We start from the raw sequence: 27,769 nt of genomic DNA, 5'->3' as shown, positions 1-27,769 counted from the left end.
GGCAGATTTGAATAAATGTTTCTAAGTAAAGGTTAAAATTACGTAACTGTTTTTCCTATTTAAGTCACAAAGTTCAGAAAAATTATCACAGAAGGTCTGAGACTGCTATCTTTAAAATGTCTTGCTCCCAAGATTGGCTAGCAGCTGGCATGTGGAAACTTCAAGTTTGAGAATATTTCTACCAACTTAACTGATAAAAGTGGCTCACTACACATAAACTGTTTCACCACCTGTTTTCCTTCTGGAACTCTGGAACTCAGGATGTGCTAGGCTGAGGGTACAACATGATCAATCCCACCTTGGACAAGGGAGTATGCAACAAGTTTCCCCCGTAGAAAACATTTCACATGTGTTATTATAATTTGTTTCCCGAAGAATTAAGTACATCCTGTGTGATTCTAGTGGGAAAGGACCCTTGGAAGCTTGGGACTCATTTCCTCTGTACTTCAACCCATGTGCCTTTCTCATCGCTAATTTGCTTTCTGTATTTTCACTGTAATAAATCACAGTCCCAAATATGATGATATGCTGCATCCTGCGAGTCTTAAAAGTGAGCCACTAGCAAGAAGTTGATCTTGGGGTGACTGTCATATATCATAAAAAATTGTTTTCCATGAGTTAATCTTAGTAAGTCCAGAATAAAGTATACATTGCCAGCTAGAGAAAGATTTTGGTAAAGTAAGGGAAAATAGAGGGGGTAAAATAAAACAATGCAAACTTCCTGACTTTTAAGTGATCTACCTCTGACAACTGCTTCACAGTTCATCTGACAAGAGTAAAGACACATATACATCCACAATTGGTTTGTGATTCTCTCACATACTTATGCACAAATGCACATACACATACACAATGTATAGTAAACATGCAAAAAATGTCCTTATTTCCAGAAGAGGAAAGAGTTTATTTTATTTTTTTAATTTAGGACTTTTAAATCCCAATAGCCAATCATTTAAATGTCTATTATGGGGGCCAGTGCTGTGTGCAGCGGAAAAGGTCATCGCCTGCAGTGCAGGCATCCCACATGGGCGCTGGTTCGAGACCTGTCTGCTCCACTTCCAATCCAGATCTCTGGTATGGCCTGGGACAGCAGCAGAAGATGGCCCAGGTCCTTGGGCTCCTACACCTGTGTGGGAGACCCGGAGAAAGCTCCCGGCTTCAGACTGGCACAGCTCTGGCCATTGTAGCCATCTGGGGAATGAACCAGTGGATGCAAGCACCCCTCCCCTCCTTCTCCTCTTCTCCCTGTGTAACTCTTTCAAAAAAAAAATTTTTTTTCAGATTGTTCTGAAGTTTCACTTCTCACCAGCCAGTGCAAACATTATTTACTAATACACTTAAAGACTTCAGGCTGAGAATCAGCATCCCTGACTTTTTGAATGTCTGAAGATGATAACCAGCTATGCTATCTGAGATCACCAACTACACTATCTCAGACACGGCAGGGCATCAAAGACATCTTTTAACTGATAAAATCAGCTTTAGCAATAAAATATTTCCTTTACTAACATTTGCACTGGGTTCCAAAAAAATGGAAAAAAATTCTCATTTACACTAAAAGTTATAATCCACTTTAATTTTGAAAACCAGATCTGCAAAAACTAGTTTAAAAACACATTAACCTGGAGGCGGCCATTTTAGACTTTGCTACAAGCAAGGGAAGTAGGAAGAATGAGTGCTCTTCTATGAACAAAAAGCAAGGTGAGTGCACCTTACTTGCCTCCTGTCTATAAAAGCCATTCCCCATGGGAAGTCATAGAGCAAAGGAGCACTAATGAAAGCAACACCATTACTCCTATCCTTCTTGTTCTCCATACATGAGGCACCCTCTGCTTCTGTTCCTTCCCCATGTGTGTCTATCAGTTAATAACCTCTCAAATGGGTGGTGATCTCTCAGTATATTTATGAATCTCAAAAAGCAGAACATGTATTAAATTGAATAGAAAGAAATGCAAGCTTAAGTTTCTATGGAGTTCGAGCATGAATTTTGCTAATATATTATAGGAAATGTTGGCTATTTCCAGGACAGTGAGGTAGGGAAAGGGAAAGCTAAGAGGAGTAACTCTTATGTGTCAAGCTGTACTCTAAATCAATGTCAAAAAGTTCTCCAAGCAAGTGTCTCTGTGGGGTGTCTCCAAGGGGTGTCTCTGTGGGCCTGGATCTAATGAAAAGTTTGCTAAGTCTGTGGTTAAAAGAAAAAAACAAACCATTATTCAAAGTATAAAATCATAAGAAGTAAAAATTTCAGGTACCAAGAGAGCACGTTTTATTTACAGAAAACCATAAAGAGTTATTAATTTTTAAACCCTTGCCTGTCAATAAAATCCTTAATGGGAAAGAGAGAAGAAATCTTATGGTTAACATAAATCAAAATATAGGTATTTAAAGTGCACAGGCATGTAACTCGAAGGCAATGACAAACCTTGAAAAGTCTTAGAACTAGAATGTGGTTTTCTTCAATTTAATTGCAAAATCAGCAGCAAGAGAAATCACATAACACAAAGGAAAACTATGACATGTTCTCTGTGGCTGTAGCGGCAGAAGCAGTGTCTAGTGCTCTTCCCTATATGTGGGCAGACACCTTTACTCCGATCCTTGATGCATCAAAATTTTGGAACAGTTAAAAATGAAACACATCTCTCGAGATTACTTGGATGGGAAGACTTTGTTAATGAATTCCAGGAAGGATGGAAGACGGAGAGGCAGAGTATCCATGAGACTATGTGAAGAAGAATAGCAAGGAGCTCATATTAGGCAAAACTCAGAAAATGAGCTGAAGTATATAAATGAAAAAGCACACACAAATCCAGAGAGAAATACATGTGACTAAACTCACATGAAAATAATAAAAGCAAAAAATAGCGCATTTTGCAAGTCTAAATGAATTATAGGTGTCACCATGTAGAGAGCTGCAATACTTATCAACTCATAAAAAACAGAGAAACTTCTTTTTCTAGTAAATCTGTTATCCCATGTGTTTATTCTAAGATTCTATACCTGGAGAAATACTGTCCCAACTCAATTAAAATAGTAATAAAAATAATATCTGGATTTGGAATTGAAAAGAACTCACTAGAAAAAAAAATTTTTTTTTTTTCCAATTCAGGTTTGGCTTCTTGTTTTAGAGAACATATCTTTTAAGTCTCCGAGATTAAAAATGTGTTATCAAGCTACACAGTACTCTGAAAAAGCATCAAAGCATTTTCTAATACTGTTTTTTTGCCAACTTACCTCAAAGAGATGTTGTAAAGGATTGGACTGGAGTTTTTCTTCATAGCCAAACAGTTGAAAGCCAGTTCCCAAAAGACCTATCACGATAATCCGTAAGTGAAACATTATAAAATGGAAAGTAGAGAAAAGCTGTGGCAGAAAACAGGTATAGTTAGTTCTATTTAAAAAATTAATCCCTCATAATTATAGACCCCAAAACTACTGCAAACCACATACTTTCACCTATTACTCTGTGACTCATACAAGTTAAACTCAATATATTGAGTCACAAATTCAATACTACATATTCAAAGTATCATGAAATTAAATTCACTGAAAGCAAAAGACTATGAGCTCATATAAAGCAGGATGTTAGACTAATTTATCTTTGTACTAACACCTTCCTAGCAGATCTAAACATTTGTTAAGCAAATACTCTGTGCACATCATAATGGTAGGCAGTCAGCACTTATTTTAAGCTTTTGTTTTATAGGTTTTTTTTTTAAATTTTGTTTATTTTGAAAGGCAAAGAAAGAAAGAAACAGATATAAAGGAATTCCCCATTCACTGGTTCACTGCCCAAATAGTCACAACAGTTGGGACAGGAGCCAGAACTCAAACCAGATCTCCCATGTGGGTGACAAGGATTCAACCACCTGAGCTATCACTTACTGCCTACCAGAGTACACATCAGCAGGAAACTGGAGTTAGAGGCCGAGCCTCGACTTGTACTCAGGGCATTCCAATACAGTATGAGGGCACCTTAAATGGCATTTTAAGAACTGTACCAACCGAGCACTCCCAAACTTTCTTTATAAACTTACAGTTATTAACATAAACAAAGGAATGGGCTTGATGTTATATTAGTTCATAAGCAACTGAAGTAAAACAAAGACAGATAAAACTTGAAACATTCCTGATTGCATCTCAAATTCAAGGTAATCAAGCAACAAAATTTTTTTATTTGGCTATGTTTTTTTTTTAAGTCTTTAATGATAAATTCAGAGTTTAGGGATAGTGTTAATTGGAAGTTTGTTTAAAAAAAAAAATACTAGCTGGGGCCAGTGCTGTGGCGTAGAAAGTTAAGCCTCTGCCTGCAGTGTCACTTTTCCACACCTGCATAGGTTGGAGTCCCAGCTGCTTCATTTTGGATCCAGCCCCCTGCTTAATGCACCTGGAAAAGCAGCAGAAGATGGCCTAAGTACTTTGAGTCCTGCACCCACATGGGAGACCTGGAAGAAGTTCTTGGCTTTGCTCTGGCCTAGCCCTGGCCATTGAAGCCATTTGGGGAGTGAACCAGCAGATGGAACATCTTTCTCTCTCTCCTTCTCTCTCTGTATCTCTGCCTTTCAAATAAATAAATACATTTTTCAAAAAAACCCAAAAGCTAATTGAGAGGCCTGCTTTGTGGCACAGCAGGTAAGCTGCCACCTGCAACATCCCCTTATAGGCACTGGTTCGAGTCCTGACTGTTCCACCTTCAATCCAGTTCCCTGTGCCTGGGAAAGCAGCAGAAGATAGTCCTACAACTTGCGCATTTGCCTTTAGAATAAATAAATAAATGTTAAAAAAATATTAATCAAGATTTGTAAACTAGGGGGTTACACTCTACAGATGTGTTTGCTAGAAGATTATCTTGTTAAGTTGAATGTGAAGGGATATATGGCGCCTGGGCCAAAGGAAGTAAGAGATTTTATTGTTTTAAAAATCAATCTGTTTTATAACTGTATCAATCACCAAAACTGAGATCTAAAAGGGTTTTTCTGAAGCGCATTTTCTGTATAAGACAAAGGAGAAACTGGAAAGTTACTTAATATGAGGATATACAATACTTTTGAGTTTAGATAGGAATAAGAAGGACGCTTAGAGCTCTATTTAGTCTCCAGGGAGAGCAAAAGTGATTATGATTTAGGGTCTTGAGAGAGTGTGGAAAGATGTCCAGCATGTTCTTTAAAAAAAAAAAAGAAAAGAAAAGAAGAAATGAGAAATGTAAAAGTTCCTCCATTTAACATTACTGTAATACATTTTCAAAATTGTTTTCTGTGCTTAGGAACTGCCTGCCAACTTTGAAATGAGGATGGCTGAAACTGCAAAATAACAATTCTTCAACAATGATGGTTATAATGGAAATGTTGACAGATCATTAACCAGAGTAGTTCTTTAGAGAAAAACCACTATAATAAATCTTGCAGCTAAAATTTAATGAATACCATAATCACATATTTGCTAATGTCTGTGAAATGTCTGAATCAGTCAAACTAGTGTAAAGTGGATGCCACTCTATTAAGTCAGACTGTTGAGCCTCAAGCCTAAACCTCTGACTACCAGCTGTTATGGACTGCAGGTGGATTTTCAAAATGCAGGGCATGGTTTAAGATTCCTCCACAGGGAACAGTAATAGAACTGTTAACATGGTTCAAGTTCTTTCCTTTCTAGAGTCTGAAAAAAATTTTTATTAACTAAAGGATATTAGTCATAAAGGTCACAATAAATTTCCTATGGGGAAAAACTTCTTCAAATGAACCAGCTTTATTTTGAAAACTGTAATTTCATTTCACTGGATATAGAACCTAATACACTTGACAGATGCTTTAAAAATATTACCTAGCCTTTCTTTTGGATTAGTATTGTGAACACACTCCCGGGACAGATTCATTCACTGTTCTGAGTGTCTGTTACATGGCAAGCATTGTGGATACAAAAATAATTAATACACAGAGCACACCTTCAAGGACCATATCATCTAGCAGCGGAGAGAAGGTCACAAATAAAAATAAAGTAAGACCAATTTGAGTACAGCATGGTACTAGGAAGGAATGTGGTGATGGAAGAAGGTATACAAGGGGATAACTGTGTCAGGAAATGCTTTACAGGAGTGACCTGGGGCTGGATCTGAAAATACACACGGTAATCACCAGAAACTTTAAATAGTTTGAATTCCTCATGTTATTAGTCCTTCTCTATCATAGTAACTTCATTTATCTTGTCCTCTCATATGCTGATTACCAGTTTATAAGACGTAGGAATGGTTGTCTACTAATATATGAAATTAAAGATAATTTGTGGCATTCAAGTGTTTGGGCCTCAATCCTTTCTTACTTTGGACCCTCTCCCCATCCCTGGCCCCTCCTCCCCACTGGTGCCCACTGTACAGCTAAAGGAGAAACTGCAGTACTACACTTTATTCTGTTTGGGGTCACTGCTCCTTGGCACAGTAACAGATCCCACTTCATACAGGATGGCACAGAGAGGCTGGACCTCACTAGATTTAAGAACGGCAGGGCTGGGCTATGGTGTAAAGCTGATTAAGCTGTTAATCAGCAACACCAGCATCCTGTAAAGCAGCCTGTTTTGAGTTCCAGCTGCTGCATTTCCCATCCAGTTTCCTGCTAATGTGCCTCAGAAAACAAAAGAAGATGGCCCACATACTTGGACCTTGCTACCCACATGGCAGACCAGGATGGAGCCTGGCAGTCCCTAGCTGTTGCAGTCATTTGGGGAATGACCCACTGAATGGAAGATATCTCTAACTCTTTTAAATAAATAAATCTAATACATAAAATAGCAGGGCTGTGATTAAGAAGAGTATAGATCATTAGACTTATTCCTCCCCTGTATACTTACTTCTACATTTAACTAATTTGTAAGCTCCTTTTCTTCATTAAAACCACAAAAGCACCTACTTTATCATCAGGTCTTGCTCTGAATATGTGATATTTCTGGCCCTAAAATTTACTTATGTGATAAAAATTAACCAAGGGGCCAGTGCTGGCATCCTATTTAGGCACCGGTTCAAGACCTGGCTGCTCTACTTTCGATCCAGGTCTCTGCTATGGCCCTCAAAGCAGTAGAAGATGGCCTAAGTCCTTGGGCCCCTGCACCCACGTGGGAGACCTGGAAGAGGCTCCTGACTCCTGGTTTCAGATCAGTGTACCTTCAGCCATTGCAGACATTTGGGGAGTGAACTGGTGGATGGAAAACCTCTTTCTCTCTGCCTATGCCTCTTTGTAAATCTGCCTTTCAGATAAATAAATCTTAAAAAAAGTTACCCAAATAAATTATGAGATTATGCAAAAGAGTTATTAGGAACAAAAATAGGTAGGATGCACTGTTTCAACCAATGAGGACTCATACTATCCTGATGATCACACACACATTTAAAAACAGTAAATTTTAAAATAGAAAAAATTTTCAAAACATACTTACCAAACTGCATGCCCCAATCTCCAAGGTAATTTATTCTGGTTACTTGATGTCCTAAAGCTTCTTTGAGATTTGCTATAAAATTTCCTAAAAAAAAAAAAATCCACAGGTTCTCATTCCTGTTATCCATTTTGGCATAAAATTCACAGGCTTGACAACTACCAAAGAATGACATGGAAAATTCTTCTTGTACAATGTCCCAACTCAATGTTTTTTATCAAAGCATTCAGAATGGAACTACTTTTAGGGCAATTATTCTAAAGCAGCTCATACTTTTCATAATAACAAAATTTTCACCATTATTAGTGGAAGCTGGGAACAGAATTGCTATTCCTAGTCAATTCCAAGGACAGAAATTAACAGAATTTCAGGAATTAACTATATGTATATAATTTATATTCATAATATGGCTGTACCCCAAGAACCTGAGCCATACTGTTCCATTTTTTTGTTTAGGTTTTTACTTTTCTGACTCTCATTCTCTAGCAATCATGGAAGTCCATTCTCCATGTGCCTCTCCCTAACACCACACAGTAGTCAGAATGCTTTGCCTTCCTGTACTGCTGATACTGTTTAAGATTTATTCATTTATTTAAAAGTTAGAGTTACACAGAGAGAAGGAGAGTCAGGGAAAGAGAGAAAGAGACAAAGAGAGAGAGAGAGAGAAATCTTCCATCCGATGGCTCACTCCCCAATTGGCAGCAACGGCCAGAGCTGCACCAATCCGAAGCCAGGAGCTTCTTCCTGGTCTCCCACACAGCTGCAGGGGCCCAAGGACTTAGGCCATCTTCTACCGCTGTCCCAGGCCATAGCAGAGAGCTGGATCAGAAGTGGAGCAGCCAGGTCTCAAACCAGCAGCCATATGAGATTCCCGTGCTTCAGGCCAAGGTATTAATCTGCTGCGCCACAGCACCGGCCCCAATACTGGTTTTCTATTCAACATCTACCCCCTGTTGCTTCTAATGTGTCCTCATATACTGGAGGGGCAAGGAATCTAAAAAGTGCATTCCCTGGGGCCAATGCTGTGGCACAGTGGGTTAATGTCCTGGCCTGAAGCGCCGTTTGAGACTCGGCTGCTCCACTTCCTGTCCAGCTCTCTGCTGTGGCCTGGGAAAGCAGAATATGGTCTAAGTCCTTGGGCTCCTGCACCCACGTGGGAGACCTGGAGGAAGCTCTTGGCTCCTGGCTTCGGATCGGCGCAGCTCCAGCCCTTGCGGCCAACTGGGGAGTGAACCATCGGATGGAAGACCTCTCTCTCTCTGCCTCTCCTCTCTTTGTGTAACTCTTTCAAGTAAAATAAATAAATCTTAAAAAAAAAAAAAAAAGGTGCATTCTCTAGTGGCTTTGTGGTTAGGGCTCCAGAAGTCATTTAGGTTTGGGCAGTCAGACCTACTTTGTGCATATGAGATTGGGAAGGGGAGCTACTTCTGTTTTTTTTCTCCAACAAGCACAGTTGTGGATGCTTTATTTTGAGGGGGGTGGACACCACTCTCAGAAGTCCTAGTGTCTTTCAATTGAGAGCTGAAACACAAGCATGGAGCTGCCTCTTTAATTTGTATGGGGGTCTAGAGCAGTGGAGTATTTGCAGAGGAACTGGTGTTCCCTTGGCACCCAACCAAAGTTTTATGGTGCACTTTTGGCAGTCACTTTTGTCAGCTTAATACAAAGCTTCTCCATTCCTCTGAACAACTTTGTAAACCATTCAATATCCTGTAATAAATCTATTACTGCCTTAATCATGAGTGAATTTGGTTTTCTGTAAAGAAATTCTTACCAATACAAACAAGTGACTTAAATTACTGCAGTTACCTTCTTTGCCAGCTTCTCCATACTTACACTTTCTAGAACTTTCAGTCTCAACAACAAGAACCGGGTGCTGCAACTGGTACTCAAACTGTATTCCTAGCTTTTTAGCACCTTATTTCACAGATCCAATTAAATGTTTGCTTCTAGGCTCCTGGAATTCAGACTGCCTAATTTCTTTCTTTCTTTCTTTCTTTCTTTCTTTTTTTTTTTTTTGACAGGCAGAGTTAGAGAGAGAGAGACAGAGACAGAGAAAGGTCTTCCTTTTCCATTGATTCACCCCGCAATGGCCGCTGCGGCCAGCGCACTGCACTGATCTGAAGCCAGGAGCCAGGTGCTTCTCCTGGTCTCCCATGCAGGTACAGGGCCTAAGCACTTGGGCCATCCTCCACTGTACTCCCAGGCCACAGCAGAGAGCTGGACTGGAAAAGGAGCAACCAGAACAGAATCTGACACCCCCAACTGGGACTAGAACCTGGGGTGCCGGTGCCGCAGGCGGAGGATTAGCCTAGTGAGCTACGGCGCTGGCCCCAGACTGCCTAATTTCAATTGTTGCTGTAATACTTAACTTGATTTGGGGTAAGTTAGGATTGGGATCTGAATTTCTTCATCCATAAACCAGGATAAATATTACTTATCAAACATGGCTGTTGTAAAATTAAATTATATGACACAGGAAAACACTTAGCATGTTAAGTTCTCAATAAATATTTCTTCCTTATCCAAATATTTCCCCTGTCAAAACAACTTTATTTTGCTATATACCCATCATGTACTCACTCCAATACTTTTGACTTGCTCAGGTATTTTTTTTTTCTTTTTGAAATTTATTTATTTGAAAGGCAGAATTTCAGACAGAGGGAGAGACACACACACAGAGAAATCTTCCATTCACTGATTCTTTTCTCAAATGGTCACAACGGCCAGAGCTGGGCCAGGCGGAAGCTAGGAGTCAGAAGTTTCTTCCAGGTCTCCCACATGGGTGGCAGGGGCCCAATCACTTGGGCCATCTTCTGCTGCTTTCCCAGGCACATTAGCAGGGAACTGAATCAGAAGTGGAACAGTGGGGACACAAACCAGCACCCATATGGGATGCCAGTTTACCTATGGCGCCACATTGCCTGCAGATAGTTTTTCTTATACGTATGTTTCTTACACTCTTTTTCCATCCAGGAAAATTTGTCATTTCTTTCTTAAAATGCTGCTCAAATACTTGTTAACATGAAAGTTGACCCTATGTTAATAATAATCTATGTTACAAATACTAAACTCTCCAATTTGTCAAAAAAAGTTTTTAAATTAAAATATTGTATAAGGAGTCTTCAAAATGTTTGGGTAAAGCGGAATCTCAAAATAAGTTTAGGGGTCAGTGTTTGGACTAGTAGTTAAGGCTCCTGCATCGTGGACTACCTGGGTTTGATACCAGTTTCCACGCCCAGACTCTGGGAGGTAGCTATGATGGCTGAAGTATCTGGGTTCCTGCCACTCATAAGCGAGACCTGCACTGACTTCCTTGCTAATCTTCAAAAAGCTCATGGAGGAGTGGACTTTGGCACAGCTGTTGAGATGTTTTTTGGGGTGCCTGCATCCCATGTCAGAGTGCCTGGATTCAAATCTCAGCTCTACTCCTGATTCCAGCTTCTTGCTAATCTGCCCCGTCGGAGACAAGCAGGTGATGGTTCAGGCAATTGAGTCCCTGTCACTACACTGGAGACCAACAGTGAGTTTTCAGTTGCTGGTTTCAGCCTGGCCCAGCCCTGGCTGTTGCAAGAACTTAGGTGAGTCAAATGGGAAATGTCTGTGACTCCCTTAGTCTCTTTCAAATAAATGAAACAAAATTAAAAAAAATTTTTGAAAGGTTGATGGAAAATGTATTATGAAAAACTATGCATGGATTTCAATTGTTTTGAACCAAAGTAAACATTTTTTCATGCCACTTTCAAAAAGCTTTTCTAAAGTAACCTCATATAATAAAAAAAATCCAAGTACAGGTTAAAAGACTTTCTCTTAAGCATTCAATAGATTTCTATGCTGCAAGGCAGATTAGATGAGATAAACTCCAAAAATCCCTTCCAATTCAAGTTTCAGTTTTTGAATTGGGCTGCTACATAATGTAATATTTTAAATAAATGAAAATCACAAGAATATTATATAGTAAAGCATTGCAGCTATGAAGTCCAATAAAAATCGCACTTTTTTAGAATACTCATGTTTTAATTTCCTGTCCTGAACATTTCGGTTAGTACTCACATGTCTGAAACTATATATAGTCTGAAACACGTGTCTGAAACTAATATAATGTACTGTTACCAAAAAAAAGAGGGTTACTATTATACTCATAACTATGTGCATACGTATTTTTTAAAGTTAAAATCATCACTTACAATATCAGTTAAAACTGGTTTCTGAATTACTCTTTCTTTTTTTAAATTAATTTCATTTTTCCATTTCTAAATATTTCCCATTTCAGGTAACATTTAATTGATCCTACAGCAATTTAAATCCTTTTATGTTTTTATCCTTTTGTTATTTAAACATAAACCACTGAATTATATTATCAAATACGTCCCAAAGGCATTTTTAGTATTTTTGGTGAAACTAAATACTTACCTATGATAGTAGAACGCAAATGTCCAACATGAAATTTTTTGGCAATATTGGGTGAACTGCAAAAAATTGAAAAGTGATTTCTTTATTCCCAGAATAAGAATTCTAAGAATAAACTAGGTTATGCCTCTATAGTTTGAAATAATTGGAGACTAGGGCCTTTGTTAATTTAGGGCAAAGTTTCATTTAAAATGAGAAATCCAAGGGTTGGCATTGTAGCATAGTGGGTAAAGAGGCCACCTGTGATGCTGGCATCCCAGAAGGATCCTGATTTGAGTCCTGGCTGCTCCACTTCTGATCCAGCTCCTTGCTAATGGTCTAGGAAAAGGATCAGAAGATGGCCTAGGCCTGTTACCTATGTGGGAGACCCGGAGAAGTTCCTGGCTCCTGGCTTCAGCCTGGCCCAGCCCCGGAAGTTGTGGCCATCTGGGGAGTGAACCAAGAAATGAAGATCTCCCTCCCTCTCTATCTTTCCCTCTCTCTCTCTCTATAACTCTTTCAAATAAAATAAATTAAAAAAGAAAAAAACAAGAAATCCAGAGCAAAGATAAATTAAATTCAGAAATAATCATCGTAGTGAAATTGATCTTGTGATTCATGAAGGGGAACACTTATGAAGCATACCTGTTTAAGAAAACAATGAAATTCAGAGGGGCAGGTGCTATGGCGTAGTGGGTAAGGACACTGCCTGCAATGCCGGCATCCCATATGGGCGCCAGATTAAGTCCCAGTTGCTCCACTTCTGATCCAGCTCTCTGCTATGGCCTAGGACAGCAGTGAAAGATGACCCAAGTCCTTGGGCTCCTGCACCCACGTGGGAAAACCGGAGGAGGATCCTGGCTCCTAGCTTTGGATTGGCGCAGCTCTATCCGTTGCAACCAATTGGGGAGTGAACCAGAGGATGGAAGACCAATCTTTCTTCCTCTCTCTCTCTCTCTCTCTCGCTGCATCTCCTTCTCTGTATAACTCTTTCAAAAAAATAAATAAATCTTAAAAAAAAAAAATCAGAGATTTTGTTTTGAAAAAAACTACACAGATTATTGGCATTTTTCAGTGCACCAGTTTTCAAACCTTTTATCGTTTGAAAAATTATTGATGACTCCAAAGAAATTTTATTCGTATGGGTAACCTCTGTCAATATTTATTGTATAAAAATTAAATAGTAAAAATATTATACATAAAACCTTCCAGAATAATCAAATTTGTTTCAGTACTCCAGATTCTCAATCAACACAATTATGACCCCTGTGTATATGAAAAGATACAGTCAATCATTTAACTATAAAGCACTTGCTACCTAACAGGGAGTTTCATGAACTTTATATGCATTAATTCATTTTATACTCATTAATGTTTAGAGTATGTTTGAAAATTTCTTAAGGTTTTCAGTAATAAAAAGTGATAAATAAATTAAACACAGCTTGTTAAATTTTGGTCTGTTTTGAAAGCCTTATATATGCTCTTTTAAGAGTTTTACAATTTTCGATTAGCATCATGGTACAGTGGGTTAAGCTGCCACCTGCAACACTGGCATCTCATATGAGTACTTCATTTTTTTTTTTAAGATTTATCTATTTACTTGAGAGCAGAGTTATAGACAGAGAGGGGGAGAGACAGAGACAGAGATGGAGAAATTTTCCATCTGCTGGTTCACTCCCTAAATGGCCAGAGCTGAGCTGATCGAAAGTCAGGAGCCAGGAGCTTCTTCTCGGTCACCCATATGCGTGTAGGGGCACAAGCACCTGGGCCATCTTGTACTGCTTTGTCAGGCATTGGCAGCGAGCTGGATCAGAAGTGGAACAGCTGGGACCCCTACTGGTGCCCATATGGGATGCCAGCACCACAGGGAGATGCTTAACCTACTACACCACAGCGCCAGCCCCTAGTTCTGGCTGCTTCACTTCTGACCCAGCTCCCTGCTAAGGTGCCTGGAAAAGCAGTGGAAGATCATCCAAGTACTAAGGCCCTTGCCACTCATGAGGGAAAACAGGATGGAGTTCCAGGTTCCTGGCTTTGGCCTGCCCAGCTCAGCGTGGTCATTGCAGCCATTTGAAGAGAGACCAGTGAAGGAAGATCTCTTTCTGTCTCTGTCTTTCCCTCTACCACTCTGTCTTTCAAAGAAACAAATCTTTTAAAAGACAATTCAAAAATTTGATCTTATGGATATGTGCATACGAAACTGTTCAGATGTTCATTTATTATTTAGAAAGAAAATGTTCTTCTATAGGCTTAAAAAAAAAAGACCTTCCTTTCCAAGCAAAAGGAAATAACAAGGATTGGATTTACCTTCCTGCTTTAAACAATCCAAAAAATAAACAAAAAACCAACCCAGAAATAGTTAAAATAGTTGTTTTATGAAACCACAAGGTAGGCAGGGAAGGACTTTAATCTCTGACAGAACAAGAACAGGTAAGCCCTTGGACTGTACACATTACCGACTCCCTAGTGAATTTGTGGAATGGAGCTAAAGCAGAAAAAGCTATAGCATTAAACATTTATATCAGAAAAGCAAAGCAGCCAGCATTGTAGCACAGCAGGTTAAGCCTCCACTAGAGACATCAGCATCCCATATGAGCGCCAGTATGTGTTCTGGGTGCTCAAAACCCAGTTGCTCTACTTCCTACCAAGAAGGCAGCAGACGATGGCCCAGGTACTTGGGCCCCTGACCCCCATGTGAGAGGCCCAGATGAGGTTCCTCTCTACTGGCTCCGGCCTAGCCTAGCTCCAGACAGCTGTGCTCATTTGGGGACTGAACGAGTAGATGGAAGACCTTCTTCATAAACGAAGAAGAGGAAGAGGAAGAGGAAGAAAGAAGAAGAAAAGTTTCAAATCCATAAGCTTCTCCTTTGGGAAACTAGAAAAGGCGGAGCAATTAAATTCAAAGTAAGAAGAATAAAAGGAAATAAAATATTGTAAATAAAAGTAAGTATCCATTTAAAGAAAACAACAGAGAAACAGTTGTATATCATAACTCTGATGGTAATTAAAACCCATGCACCTTTGCCAAAACTAATCAAATTATTTAAATATGGTAAACTGTATTATATGTAGTGATACGTAAATTATACATTTACAAGCCAACTTTGGGTATACTGATATTAAAGGAACACCCATGATAAACTGATGAGTGAAAAAAACAAGGAGTAGAGCAATGTAAAGTATGTGCAATCTGTTTATAAATGCCACAAAATATCTGGAGGATAAATAAGACAATGATATTCTGTGGATGCATTTGAGAAAGTAGGAGGAAAAGAGTTGGGATGGAGAGAAGACTTTTTATGGAGTATTCTTTTGGAATTTTAAATAAACTAAATAATTTATAAAATGTATTACAAAAAACTTTCATAGAGTTTTGCTATTTTTCCTCTAGGATTAGATGAATTCAAACTACCTGAGTTTTCAAGCTTTGTCAAAACATCCTTGAAATCATCAATCTGCCATTCTCTAACACTGTCATTCCTACTGAGAAGAGAAAGAAATAAAATGGAAAATACAAGTTCAAGTCCTTTGGCCACCAAAGCAGCCACTACTAATTACAATTTTGACATTTTACTAGGACTTATGTTAAGTTACTTTATGTAATTTCCTCAGTCTTAAAGGAAGGGACACATTGGGGCTGGCATTGTGGCACAGTAGGTTAAGCGTCCGCCTGCGGTGCTGGCATCCCATATGGGCACCAATTCCAGTTCTGGCTGCTCCACTTCCAATCCAGCTCCCTGCTAATGGCCTAGGAAAGCAGTGGAAAATGGCCCAAGTCCTTGGGCCCCTGCACCCACATGGGAGACCTGGAATAAGCTCCTGGCTCCTGGCTTTGGATCGGCCCAGCTCTGCCCATTGAGGCCCTCTGGGGAGTGAACTAGCAGGTAGATTTCGATCTCTCTCTCTCTGCCTCTCAAATAAGTAAATAAATAAATCTTGAAAAAAGACCACAGAAATAGAAGACTACCCATTCAAAACCACTGAATCAGTTTCTAACAGTACTGCTACCCTCACCCCTCAAAGGTTCCCAACCTGTTTTGTGAAAAAAGCACCTCACATTTGGGAATAACAAGGGGTAGGGAAGAAAGAAGAGGAAAGGTCACCACTGCAGACTACGCTCCTCCACATTTGATCTGTACAAAATAGAAAAGGCTAACTCAGCAGAGAGGAGAAAAGCAACAGTAGTTAGCTCCAGGTCTTACACCATCTACCAGGTGGAATTCAAGTTCACAAAGAACACCCACCTGCCCTTGTACTTTATCACACTGTTTGTAGACAATATATATACAACCTTTACCATGTATTGGTGAGGCAAAGTTAAAATCAAAGTCATCTCCATGCTCCCAGTTAACCTAATCTGTTATTACTACATAATTAACCTATTACCATCATCACCTGAATTAGGGAGCCAGCTTCAGAACAGTGATTTTATCCTTTGCTTTTCTGTGGAAAAGTTGCCTGCTCTATTTGAGACAGTATATATTTTAAAAATTCTCTTTTCGTATCTCATTTTCAGAAGAAATTTTTTTTTTTTTTAAATTTTTGACAGGCAGAGTGGACAGTGAGAGAGAGAGACAGAGAGAGAAAGGTCTTCCTTTGCCGTTGGTTCACCCTCCAATGGCCGCCGCTGCAGCCGGCGCACCGCGCTGATCCGATGGCAGGAGCCAGGATCCAGGTGCTTTTTCCTGGTCTCCCATGGGGTGCAGGGCCCAAGCACCTGGGCCATCCTCCACTGCACTCCCTGGCCATAGCAGAGAGCTGGCCTGGAAGAGGGGCAACCGGGACAGAATCCGGCGCCCCGACCGGGACTAGAACCCGGTGTGCCGGCGCCGCAAGGTGGAGGATTAGCCTATTGAGCCACGGCGCCGGCTTAGAAGAAATTTAAGAGCAATGCTTTCTATCAGTTTGACCCTGCCCGTTTGATACTCCCCATTTGTCTCTACTCTGAAACCAAAATGGTTAAGCTTTGCAGCATGTAGAAAACTTCCAAGGGAAGAAGAACAGTGATCCCTTAACTATGCCAGATGGAAACTATCAGAGAGCAAAGATGGCTGCCTTCGTCAGCATTCAGATACTCATTAAAATTCCAGCCTTCCTTAACTGCTTTAGAAAAAAGGAAAGGGGGGGGGGAGGGGAAGAGAGGAAAGTGGGGGAGGCCGGCACTGTGGCGCAGCGGGTTAATGCCCTGGCCTGAAGTGCCGGCATCCCATATGGGCGCTGGTTCAAGACCCAGCTGCTCCACTTCCTGTCCAGCTCTCTGCTATGGCCTGGGACAGCAGAAGATGGTCCAAGTCCTTGGGCCCCTGCACCTGTGTGTGAGACCCGGAAGAAGCTCCTGGCTTCGGATAGGCGCAGTTCTGGCCATTGCGGGTGATTGGGGAGTGAACCACCAGATGGAAGATCTCTTTCTCTTTCTGCCTCTCCTCTCTCTGTGTAAATCTGACTTTCAAATAAATAAATAAATCTTTAATAAAAAGAAAAAAGGAAAGGGAGCAAATCTATAAACAAGTAACTGGCGCACAAAAAGCTTACAGAATACAACTCAAATAGAGCAGTTATTCTTAGACTTTTTTCTAAGCGTGAGCAAAAAGAAGCAGTATATGGAAAACAACTTAAGAGAAAAGCTAAAGAATCAACAAATAAGCAAGACCCAAGTACTGGTATTCTGAGAGCTCAGTTGGAGCAGAGGGATGATGAAGTGGAAGTAAAAACACAGGGGATAAAAGTGAGTACTGGTGGCAACTTCCAAGTTTCAAAAAACTTAAAATGGCATCATTTCAAGGATGAATGCACAGTAACAGATACTACACACTGCCTTCCTACTGGTTTTCCTTTACTGGTTAGTGAAGTAATAAAAAGGAATCAGAGTAATAATGCTATTGAAGGGTCTGCAAGGAGAAGAAAATGATGTGTCCTTCATGAATTTAAAGACAATAATGAAATAATTAATGAGTGCCACAAAGTCTTTGCCATTCTCATCAGTAATAGATGGCAAAGATGCCTGATCAGATAAGTAATTGAGCCATTTAGATTTCTCCCCTCAGTTGACTATAGTTACATAAGGGATCTCAGGTAGGTAGAAGATCGGTGCTAAACCTCCTACTCCTGATTTCCTGACCTACAGATTCACTGGCATCAACATGGTTCTTGCTTTAAGACACTAATGAGGAGCTGGAGAACTTTATTTTCAAAAAATATTAAATATTTTAAGAGACTTCTGAGCTATCCTCTATCTCAACCACTCAACTCAACTAAACTCTACTCAACTCAATTTTAATATCATGATTAGCAATACCATTTAATATGACAGTGTAAGATTCACTCACAATATGTCCTCCATAGGAGCTGCAGATTACTAAGCAATCAGTCCTTACCATAAAGTGATTGTGTCTGAGTCTTAGAGATCCCTGCCTTTCCTAAGAACACAAGAGAGTGGCAGAGACAGCACAAACGTGAAATCTGAAAAGCCCAGTCTTTCTGATTACCCAGGTGTGAATCATAACCAGTTTAAAAATGAGTTGGTAAACATAAAGTAGTATTTCCCAATATTAATTTTCAAAAATTCTCCACAGAAATACTCAAGAAGAAAAATGCTCTAGCAAGTTCTTTCCAAGTGAAAAATACTTTATCAAAACTCTTCTTCAGCTCTTAGGAAGACAAACACAGTATCTGATAATTTTCTAGAGCTGTCAACCTAACAGCCATACTATCAAAGTATTCTTAGTGTTCCCTTTTCTTTTTCAGTTACCTCAAAATAGCTCAAAATTAAATAGTTATACTGATAGCATAGTATATGAAGATTCTAGAACCATTTTAAAACTTCAAGCTATTTTTTCTAGTAATTTTAGAAGAAAAAACAATATAAATATTACAAGGCTTTGTTCTCTGGTAATCATGCCCATATAGGATGCCAGTGCTGCAATGGCTTCACTCATATGCCACAAAATCTATTTTTATTCATGGTTTAATGATACTCTGATTCAATGTGATCGAAGAAAATCTAATCTTATTGCTAGCAATGTGGCACAGCAGACTGAGTTGCTACTTAGGACATCTGCGTCCCATATTGAAGGGTTGGTTCGAGTCCCAGTTGTTCCACTTCTGATTCAGCTCCCTGCTAATGGGCGTGGGAAAGTAGTGAAAAATGGCCCAACTGCCTGAGCCCCTGCCACCCATGTGAGGGACCAGAATAGAGTTCTTGGCTCCTGAATTCAGCCTGGCACAGCCCCAGCTATTTTGGCCATTTGGGGAGTGAACCAGTGGATGGAAGATCTCTGTCTCTCTCACTGTCATTCTGCCTTTCAAATAAAACTTAAAAAAATATATATATATATTTACACACATATATCAAATCCCAATGATTTTAAATTTTCTCACATGTAATTTAGTAAGACTCCTAATGATGATGGTAAAAAACTCCTTGATCACTCAGCTTGATTAATCAACATATAAAATGGGTAGGTGAGCACTCACCTGAATTCAACCACGATCTTTTTCTGGGGAACACCAGAGAAAAGTTCACTTTTTAATCCATATTTTGAGCCATCTTCAATTACTTGTTGTAATACTGTCTGAAAAACAGAGTGGGATTTAATAACAGGAAAAAAATTGCAATGTTCTTAATTACTGTTACTGGGAATTAAATGTTCCTAATTTGTTCATTCTAATTTATAGAACTGAGACTTTTATAGCACTGTCAGCACCACCTTTAGCACTTCCTCTCTGATACTAACACTAGTCAGAGTAGTGACAACATGAGGTAACAGTGATGGAAACTTGGTGCTCGCTTTTTAAAAAAGATTTATTTATTTACTTGGCCAGGGTGCGGGGCAGGGAGTGATATCTTCTACACGCTGATTTACTCCTCAAATGACCACAACAACCAAGGCTGGGCCAGGCTGAAGCCAGGGACAGGACCTTCATCTGGGTCTCTGAGTAGCAAGAACTCAAGCACTTGAGTCATTCACTGCCTCCCATGTGCATTAGCAGAAGTTGGATCAGAAGCAGAGGAGCCAGAGCTAAAAAATGGCAACTTGACAGGAGATGTGAGCATCCCGAGTGGTAGCTTAACCCACTGTGCCACAAGGCCAGCTCCCTGGGTGCCCTTTTACATATCATGTTTATTTATCCTTGCAATAACCAATGATGTGGATACTCTACAGATTAGGAAACACAAGCTGAGTTAGGAGGCTAAGTGACTGCCAAAAGTCACAAAGCAAATAGTAAAAAAAAAAAAAAAAAAAGGTAGTAAGTAATGCTTATTAAGTGCATACTATGTGCTAAGCATTTTATGTGTGTATTAACTCATTAATTCTCACAGCAGCCTTGGAGATGCATACTATTTTTATAAACAAGGAAAGTAAAGCACAGAGCAATAACTTTCCCAAGATCATACTACTACTGTCATGCAGTAAAAACTTTTCCCACTCCACAGCTAGGTGTTGACTGTTGCATGCTGCTGCTGCTTTTGTAACACTAAACATCACAAGAGACTGTAGTGAACAAAGACAAATGCATAATTAAACGCCATTTGGCTACGTAAGTGAAAAACAAGGAACTATCAGACTTCCAAAATATATTCCAGGTTAATTTTTGGTTACTAACACAGAACTACCATACAGTTTACAAAACCTGTATGTTTCATTAATGGTGAAGATACATTTTTTGAAAGTAGGGTTCTGAAACAACTGTGATGAATTTTTATTTACCCATATTGGTTTTGATTCACAAATTGCACTTTGAGTCCTAAAAATGTGGTTCATGTTTAAAAATGTTCTCATCAAAGAGTTAAGATGCTGACTAATGGCAACAGGCAAAGAAGGTAGCAGCAGGCAGTAAAATACACAACAACTAACATTCAAGAAGCATTTATAGAGTACAAGGTTCAACACTAAGTGCTTCTATATCCTATCTTCAGGGCTCATAATCTCAAAGACAGGTAATAGTTACCATTTAGTGGATGTAAAAATTAAGATTTAGAAACACTATGTATCTGCACCAAGATCACAGAAAAAACAATATTCTCTTCACTCACAATGTGTGTACAGAAGGAAATAGACATTAATTTAGAATAGTGCCAGTCCTATATTAGGAATCTAATATTTATTACTCCCAGAATATATGTGACAAGAAGACTACAAATGGAGAGAGAAAAACATTAGTGAGAGGGAATCCATATTCAGGTTATTCTACATATTAAGATTTATATAACTTCCTTACTTCCCAGCCCTTTTTGTGTAAAGACTGGTAGACTTCACAAAAGTTAAAAACAGTAAGTTAGAATTCTCTTTAACAGCTGAGACCTTCTGTTCACTGACTACCTTAAACAAAAACAAACGCAACTTTAATAAAAGTATACGTTATATAATATATTTCCAAACCTTCCATTGACAATTTGATTCACCTGCTGCCTGGCATCTTTCTTTGCCAAATATTTCACTGAAATTATGCTTGCAGAATAAATATTCTAAATCCCAAACTCAACCATAACACTTGAATTTTGTTTAATTTATTCCTCTATGAATACTTTTTTGTAAAATAAAAAATTAAACATTTAAGATAAAATTAAAGTCTCTATTGACGACCTGTTCTTATCCTGGTCCTTCTCCTCCTTCCCTAGGCATATCAAACATTACCTTAGCTGGTGACTATTTTGTTTCTTTGCAACAATCCTCCTTCCTCGGTTGTAAAGACATTACTCTCTCCTGACTTTTGCTCTCAGCTTCTTTTGCAAGCTCATCTTCTACCCCTGTTCTTTACTATACACCCTGTGCTTTATTCTTGCTTCTAGTTTCTTATTTCGTACTTCTAGGCAACTTAAATCAATCCCTTAAGCCTCCAACTATCACTTACCTAATAATCTCTTGTGCTACAAACTGGTATACAAAAGTACTTTAAATTTATTTAGGTGCAAAAATCTTTTAAATCTTTGCATAGTATTTTTTTTTAAATATGGATTTTGCATGAATTTTTTGAAGGCCTCTGGTATATCTGAGGACTGATTACGTGTCTCAGGAACTTCAAATAGAATATACTTGGTCTACTTTCTATATTATCCTTGTCCATGAAATAAACTTACCAACAAAACAACTCAGAAGGCATTCCTAGCATTTACCCTCTTCCCTCAAACTCCATAATCAGTCATTAATCACTAAGTCCTATGCCTGTTATCTCCAAAATAGCATTAATTATCATTAATTATTCTCTCTACTCTGGTTCAGACACTCATCACCTGTCAGCTACACCACAGCAAAAACTCTACAACCAAATAACATACATAACCTCATGTAACAAAAATTTAATTAAGTCTAAATCCTATTCAAACCTCAGTGATTCTGCATAATTAAAAAAAAAAAACTTCTTACCAATGTGCATTTATCACTTTTTAAAAACTTTAAGAAATGTATTAAAAGGTCACTGTAATATCCATAAAAATCATGTTAGAAGTGCTCATTTTAGGGGCCAGCACTGTGGCGTAGTGGGTTAATGCCCTGGTTGAAAGCGCCGGCATCCCATGTGGGAGCCGGTTCTAGTCCCGGCTGCTCCTCTTCTAATCCAGCACTCTGCTATGGCCTGGGAAAGAAGTAAAAGATGGCCCAAGTCCTTGGGCCCCTCCCCGGCGTGGGAGACTCAGAAGAAGCTCCTGGCTCCTGGCTTCAGATCGGCACAGCTCCGCCCGTTGCGGCCATCTTGGGAGTGAACCATCGGATGGAAGACCTCTCTCTCTCTCTGCCTCTCCTCTCTCTGTGTAACTCTGACTTTCAAATAAATAAACAAATCTTTAAAAAAATAAAAAGAAGTGCTCATACAATGGCCCAAGCTAACCTCTGTGCCTGGAATGCCTGCTTTTGTATCTCCCAGGAACAGTCTCCATCTTCATTCCAATTCAAGCTTATGTCCCCTGTCTACAAAACAGATCTATATGTACATTTCTTTATTTTTTTTTAAAGATTTATTTTATTTATTGGAAAGAGTTACAGAGAGAGGTAGAGACATAGAGAGAAGTCTTCCATCTGCTGGTTCATTCCCCAGATGGCAACGGCTGGAGCTGAGCCAATCGGAAGCCAGGAGCTTCCTTCAGGTCTCCCATGTGGGTGCAGGGGCCCAAGGACCTGGACCATCTTCTAATGCTTTCCCAGGCCACAGCAGAGAGCTGGATCAGAAGAGGAGCAGCCGGGACTAGAACCGGCGCCATGGGATGCGGGCGCTTCAGGCCAGGGCTTTAACCTGCTGCACCACAGCACCGGCCCCTGTACATTTCTTTAAACAGAGAATATATCCTATATATGCCTTCATTACCATATTCAGCACATTATCATACCCATCACATATTACACTGTGATTTTTAGAATGCTTATCTTTTATATCATAAGTTCCTTGAGGCCAGTTTCCCAGCCATTTTGTCTTATATTATCTCAGTAATATACTCTCTGATAAATAATAGGCAGGCAGTTTTATTAGAGGGCACAAAGATGCCAGCTTCTAACTAGAGCTACCTACTAAAGTTCCCTGTTATTCCATAAACCTAGAGGCCCATCTATTTAGTAATATGTATGTTTACATGTAAGCTTTAATATAAATATTGGTGTATAAAGAGTTTTAAGTCAGAAATGAAGTCACTTAGAGATTTCACTTTTGGGAATGCTTTAACAAATTAATGCAGACTTCAGTTGGCTGGTATTTTCTGTTTGTCTACAACTCTTATCTTTGTGGCCAATTTTTGTCTTTCTAACTGTTGGCTGATTTTTTGTTAACAGTTTTAAAATGTTTAAAATAATTCATTCTTTCCATGTATTCATGGAAACCATTTGTAACTTGAATGCATCATTGCATATTAATAAAATAATGAGCAGAAATGGAGCCATTTATTTTATTTTCCTTTTGGTAGAGCATCCAAAGTTGAATTTGGCAAATAAAAAATGTGTGAAATGAAATGATGTTATCTGTTTTGTATTTCTGAGGCACTGAAGAAAACAGCATATTGACTATATTTTTCCTATTCGGTTAAAATCACATTTTTCCCCCTCTCTTTTAATTAAATACTGCTCAAAGTTACAGTCTGTCTTGAAAGTCATCTCTGCAAGCTACGGATAAGCAGAAGTTTGGTACAAGGCAACAGAACTTCACACTGCTATTACCGTCACAGTCCAAGCAGAGAATTATTTCACTGTTGGTCTTACAAAAGGTAGAATCTGGGGGCCAGCACTGTAGTGTAGCAGGTAAAGCCATGTCTGCAGTACTGCCATCCCATACGGGCACCAGTTTGAGTCCGGCTGCTCCACTTCTGATTCAGCTCTCTGCTGTGGCCTGGGAAAGCAGTAGAAGATGGCCTAACTCCTTGGGCCGCTGCACTCATGTGGGAGACCCAGGAGAAGCTCCCGGCTTCTGATTAACACAGCTCTGGCTGTTTCTGTCATCTGGGGAATGAACCAGCCAATGGAAGACCTCTCTCTCTCTGCCTCTGCCTATCAAATTCATAAATAAATCTTAAAAAAAAAAAGTAGAATCTTTTTCCTGATGTGAAAAACTCATTAGACATGTAAACATCTGACCACTGTTTAGGGCCCAAAGTAATGAAGTCAAATTAGAAAGAATTCAGGCTTTGAGCAAACTGGAACTGTAATTAAAATCATAATGTTAGCAAAGGCACATTCAAGACTCCTTTTTCAGACTATGGGTTCTCACTGCTCTAGGACGTAACCTTACTGTGACACTGAACAGAGCTTCTGTGAATAATCCACTTTGTGTTTAATGAAAACCACTAAGATTCAGATCCTCATGGCCACAACAAAGGGAGAATTTCAATGTTTAAAAAATTAGCTGGAGTTCAAAGGGACTCCTGTCCCTTCACTGTCAATTGAGGCTTTGGAGATATTTTTAGTAAGTAACCTAGAGAAAATTTTATAATTTGTTATTGAAATAAAACATGGGAAAAACAAAAGGAAAAAAAACATGAAAAAGAAACAAAACAGAAAAAAAACCCACAAATTCACAGCCAATGAAATTTTAAATTACTAAGTACATATATACCTTATCTCTAAATAAAAACCACATCTCTTTCAGCTAAATTACCCTTAAGAGTAAAGCTCCACCTACCCTGGTACATACTCCCATTATAGGAAAAACAAAAATAAAGGAAAATATCACTATCAAGTCTTTGGAGGGCTTACTGGTGAGCTGCAATTCTTTTGTAAAAGTTGAAAAAACAACTGGGAAGCCACTGGTTTGCTAAGTCCATCTGAAATGTCTCAAGAGTCCTGCAAGTTACAGATACTTTTTAACAAGCTCAAGACAAATGTTGCTGTGCATGTGGCTGATTTTGGTTAACTAATTTACCATGAAGAATGAAAAAAAGAAAAAAAGGTTCAAAGGTCTAGAGGCAAGTACAAAACATGAACTGTTCTTCAGAAAAAATTATACAGCTGATGAGCAAACGCCTGTAAACTGTAGAGCACTGTTAAGAGACTAAACTGTGGGGCTGGCACTGTGCATAAGTGGTGGACTTAAACCACCACCTGCAGCACCAATATCCCATATGGGCGCCAGTGTGAGTCCTGGCTGCTGCATTTCCAATCCAGCTCCCTGATAATGCTCCTGGGAAAGCAGCAGAGGATGGCCCAAGTGCTTGGGCCCCTGCACCCACAAGGGAGACCAGGAAGAAGCTTCTCATTTCAGCATGGCCCAGCCCCACTGTTGCAGTCATCTGGGGGATGAACAAGCCGATGGAAGAACCTCCCCTCCCCCGCCAACTTTGCCTTTCAAATAAATACAATAAATCTTGTACTTAAAAAAAAGACTATGTTGTTAGGAACTTTGGTTTTCTGGTGATTTTCAATTCAAGAGTATAACATTTACTAAGCCTGGCAAATCATTTTTTTTAAAAAACGAATAGGCCAATGTACACATTATGATACAATGGAACTCTCAGTGGTAGGTCTCATACCACTACCTAAGACTGCCTGTCCTCCAAGGTCTCACTCAAATGAGATCCAATTCCTCTATGAAGTTTCTTTCTTTTTTTTTAAAGATTTATTTTTATTTATTTGAAAGACAGAGTTAGAGAGAGAGTTGGAGAGGGAGGGAGGGAGAGAGAGAGAGAGAGAGAAATCTTCCATCTGCTGGTTCACTCCCCAAATGGCCAGAACAGCTGGAGCCGAGCCATTCTGAAGCAAGGAGCCAGGAGCTTTCTCTGGGTCTGCTACGCAGGTGCAGGGTCCCAAGGACTTGGGCCATACTTCGCTACTTTCCCAGGCACATTAGCAGGGAGCTGGATTGGAAGTGGAGCAGCTGGGACTCGAACCAGTGCCCAACTGGGATGCTGGCGTTGCAGGCCGGGGCTTTAACCCGCTGCGCCACAGCGCCAGCCCCCATCTATGAGGTTTCTCCAACTCTTTCTGGCCATCCTGATTTTCCCACCTCTGAATTATGCATACTGTATCAACCACCATTTTTTGTTCTACTATTTATTGTTTTATTAAAAGAAGCAGCTGTCTCATGACTTCTTTTTCTTATGCTTCCAACAGATTATAGGTTGCCAGACAGTAGAAACCAGCAGTACCTATATTACATTCAATTGAGTCCATTTATTCATTCAACAAATAGTTGTCTAGTACCTACTAGATGCCAGGCACTGTGCTAGGAAATGGAGATCTAATGGTTTATAGACCCCCAAAACTCTAATACGAATTAGAACTTAAAGGGCAAGAGGCATTATTCCAATTAAAAGGAAAATAAAACAGTAACTATGGTAGGTTCTACAAAGAGATAACACAGTGCTTTCATAGCTTAAATGAAAGGATCAAAAAGATACTGAAGAAATACCAAGATGTGAAAGATCAGTGGGTGTTAACTTGGGGGCAGCACTCCAGACAAAGGATCAGTATGTGCAAAGGTTTTCAGCTAAGAGGAGGCACAGTTTAGAAACTGAAGAACCACCACTATGGCTAAAGCAGACAGTGAAAGCACATGGATGAACAATTATCCATTCTTACCTTTGTTAACAGTTCTCTGTTTATTTTAAAATTTACAGTCCCTCGACCAGTGCTGATTTCACTCACAACTGTGTCGCATTTTAGCTGAAACGATAAATGGTGTAAGATAGGCATGCTAGAAAATAGGTCAATGAGACACATAGTTTTAATTCTATAAAACTGGCTTACAAAGACAACAGGTGAGTTTTCTTCTTCATGGTCATTATATCTGGACATAAGCTTTATCCAATCACTTCATTTCCATCATTGTATTTAGGTAAACAGATTTTCTTTTTCCTGACTGGAGTGCCATTCTGGATTAGCACTCTCTCTTCCTCTTTCCCTTCCCTCAAATTCTTCCAACTAATGAGGAAAGAAGAGGGTGATAGTACTTCACACTGCAATTATGGTCACAATTCAGAGACTTATAGGTGACCTCACTCTACCAATTCTGACACTTTTTATCTCATCCACCTCACAACATTAACATGACATTCTGTCAGGGTATATGCTAAAGCACTTGTACCAACATGTAAAATGTAAATAATTTAAATAGCTTTCTTACAGTCCAAAATCCCAAGAAAATGTATGGAACTTAAAGAGATACTATTGGGACCAGTGCTATGATGCCTCAGCCTGCAGTGCTAGCATTCCATATGAGCGCCGGTTCTAGTCCCGTCTGCTCCTCTTCCAATCCAGCTCTCTGCTATGGCCTGGGAAAGCAATGGAAGATGGCCCTTGGGCCCCTGCATGCACATGGCAGACTAGGAGGAAGCTCCAGGCTCCTGGCTTTGGATTGACCCAGCTCTGGCCTTTGTGGCCACTTGGGGAGTGAACCAGTGGAAGGAAGGCCTTTCTGTCTCTCCCTCTCACTGTCTGTAACTCTGTCTCTCAAATAAATAAATAAAATCTTAAAAAAAAAAAAAAGATATTGTTGCCACTGATAAGCCAATATAAAGAAAAAGGGGAACTAGATATGATAACTGGAATAATTCTAC

At 39.5% G+C, this 27,769-nt stretch overlaps 1 protein-coding gene across 3 annotated transcripts in view; it reads right to left on the bottom strand.

Annotated features, from left to right (window-relative positions):
* Positions 1 to 27,769, bottom strand: part of RARS2 (arginyl-tRNA synthetase 2, mitochondrial) — an 88,985-nt gene that overhangs the window by 41,958 nt on the left and 19,258 nt on the right. For all 3 annotated transcript variants that reach the window (XM_070073798.1, XM_070073799.1, XM_070073801.1), the window contains exons 4-8: positions 26,793 to 26,876; positions 19,276 to 19,373; positions 11,827 to 11,882; positions 7,417 to 7,500; positions 3,232 to 3,308 (exon numbers count right to left, since the gene is read on the bottom strand). In XM_070073798.1, coding sequence (XP_069929899.1) covers positions 3,232 to 3,308; positions 7,417 to 7,500; positions 11,827 to 11,882; positions 19,276 to 19,373; positions 26,793 to 26,876 — 399 coding nt within the window. The remainder of the gene's footprint in view (positions 1 to 3,231; positions 3,309 to 7,416; positions 7,501 to 11,826; positions 11,883 to 19,275; positions 19,374 to 26,792; positions 26,877 to 27,769) is intronic.

This window comes from Oryctolagus cuniculus, chromosome 5, assembly GCF_964237555.1.
Source record: "Oryctolagus cuniculus chromosome 5, mOryCun1.1, whole genome shotgun sequence".
Classification (NCBI taxonomy): Eukaryota; Metazoa; Chordata; class Mammalia; order Lagomorpha; family Leporidae; genus Oryctolagus; species Oryctolagus cuniculus.
Note: the sequence above shows the minus strand (reverse complement) of the source record. Positions and strands in the feature narration are given on the sequence as shown.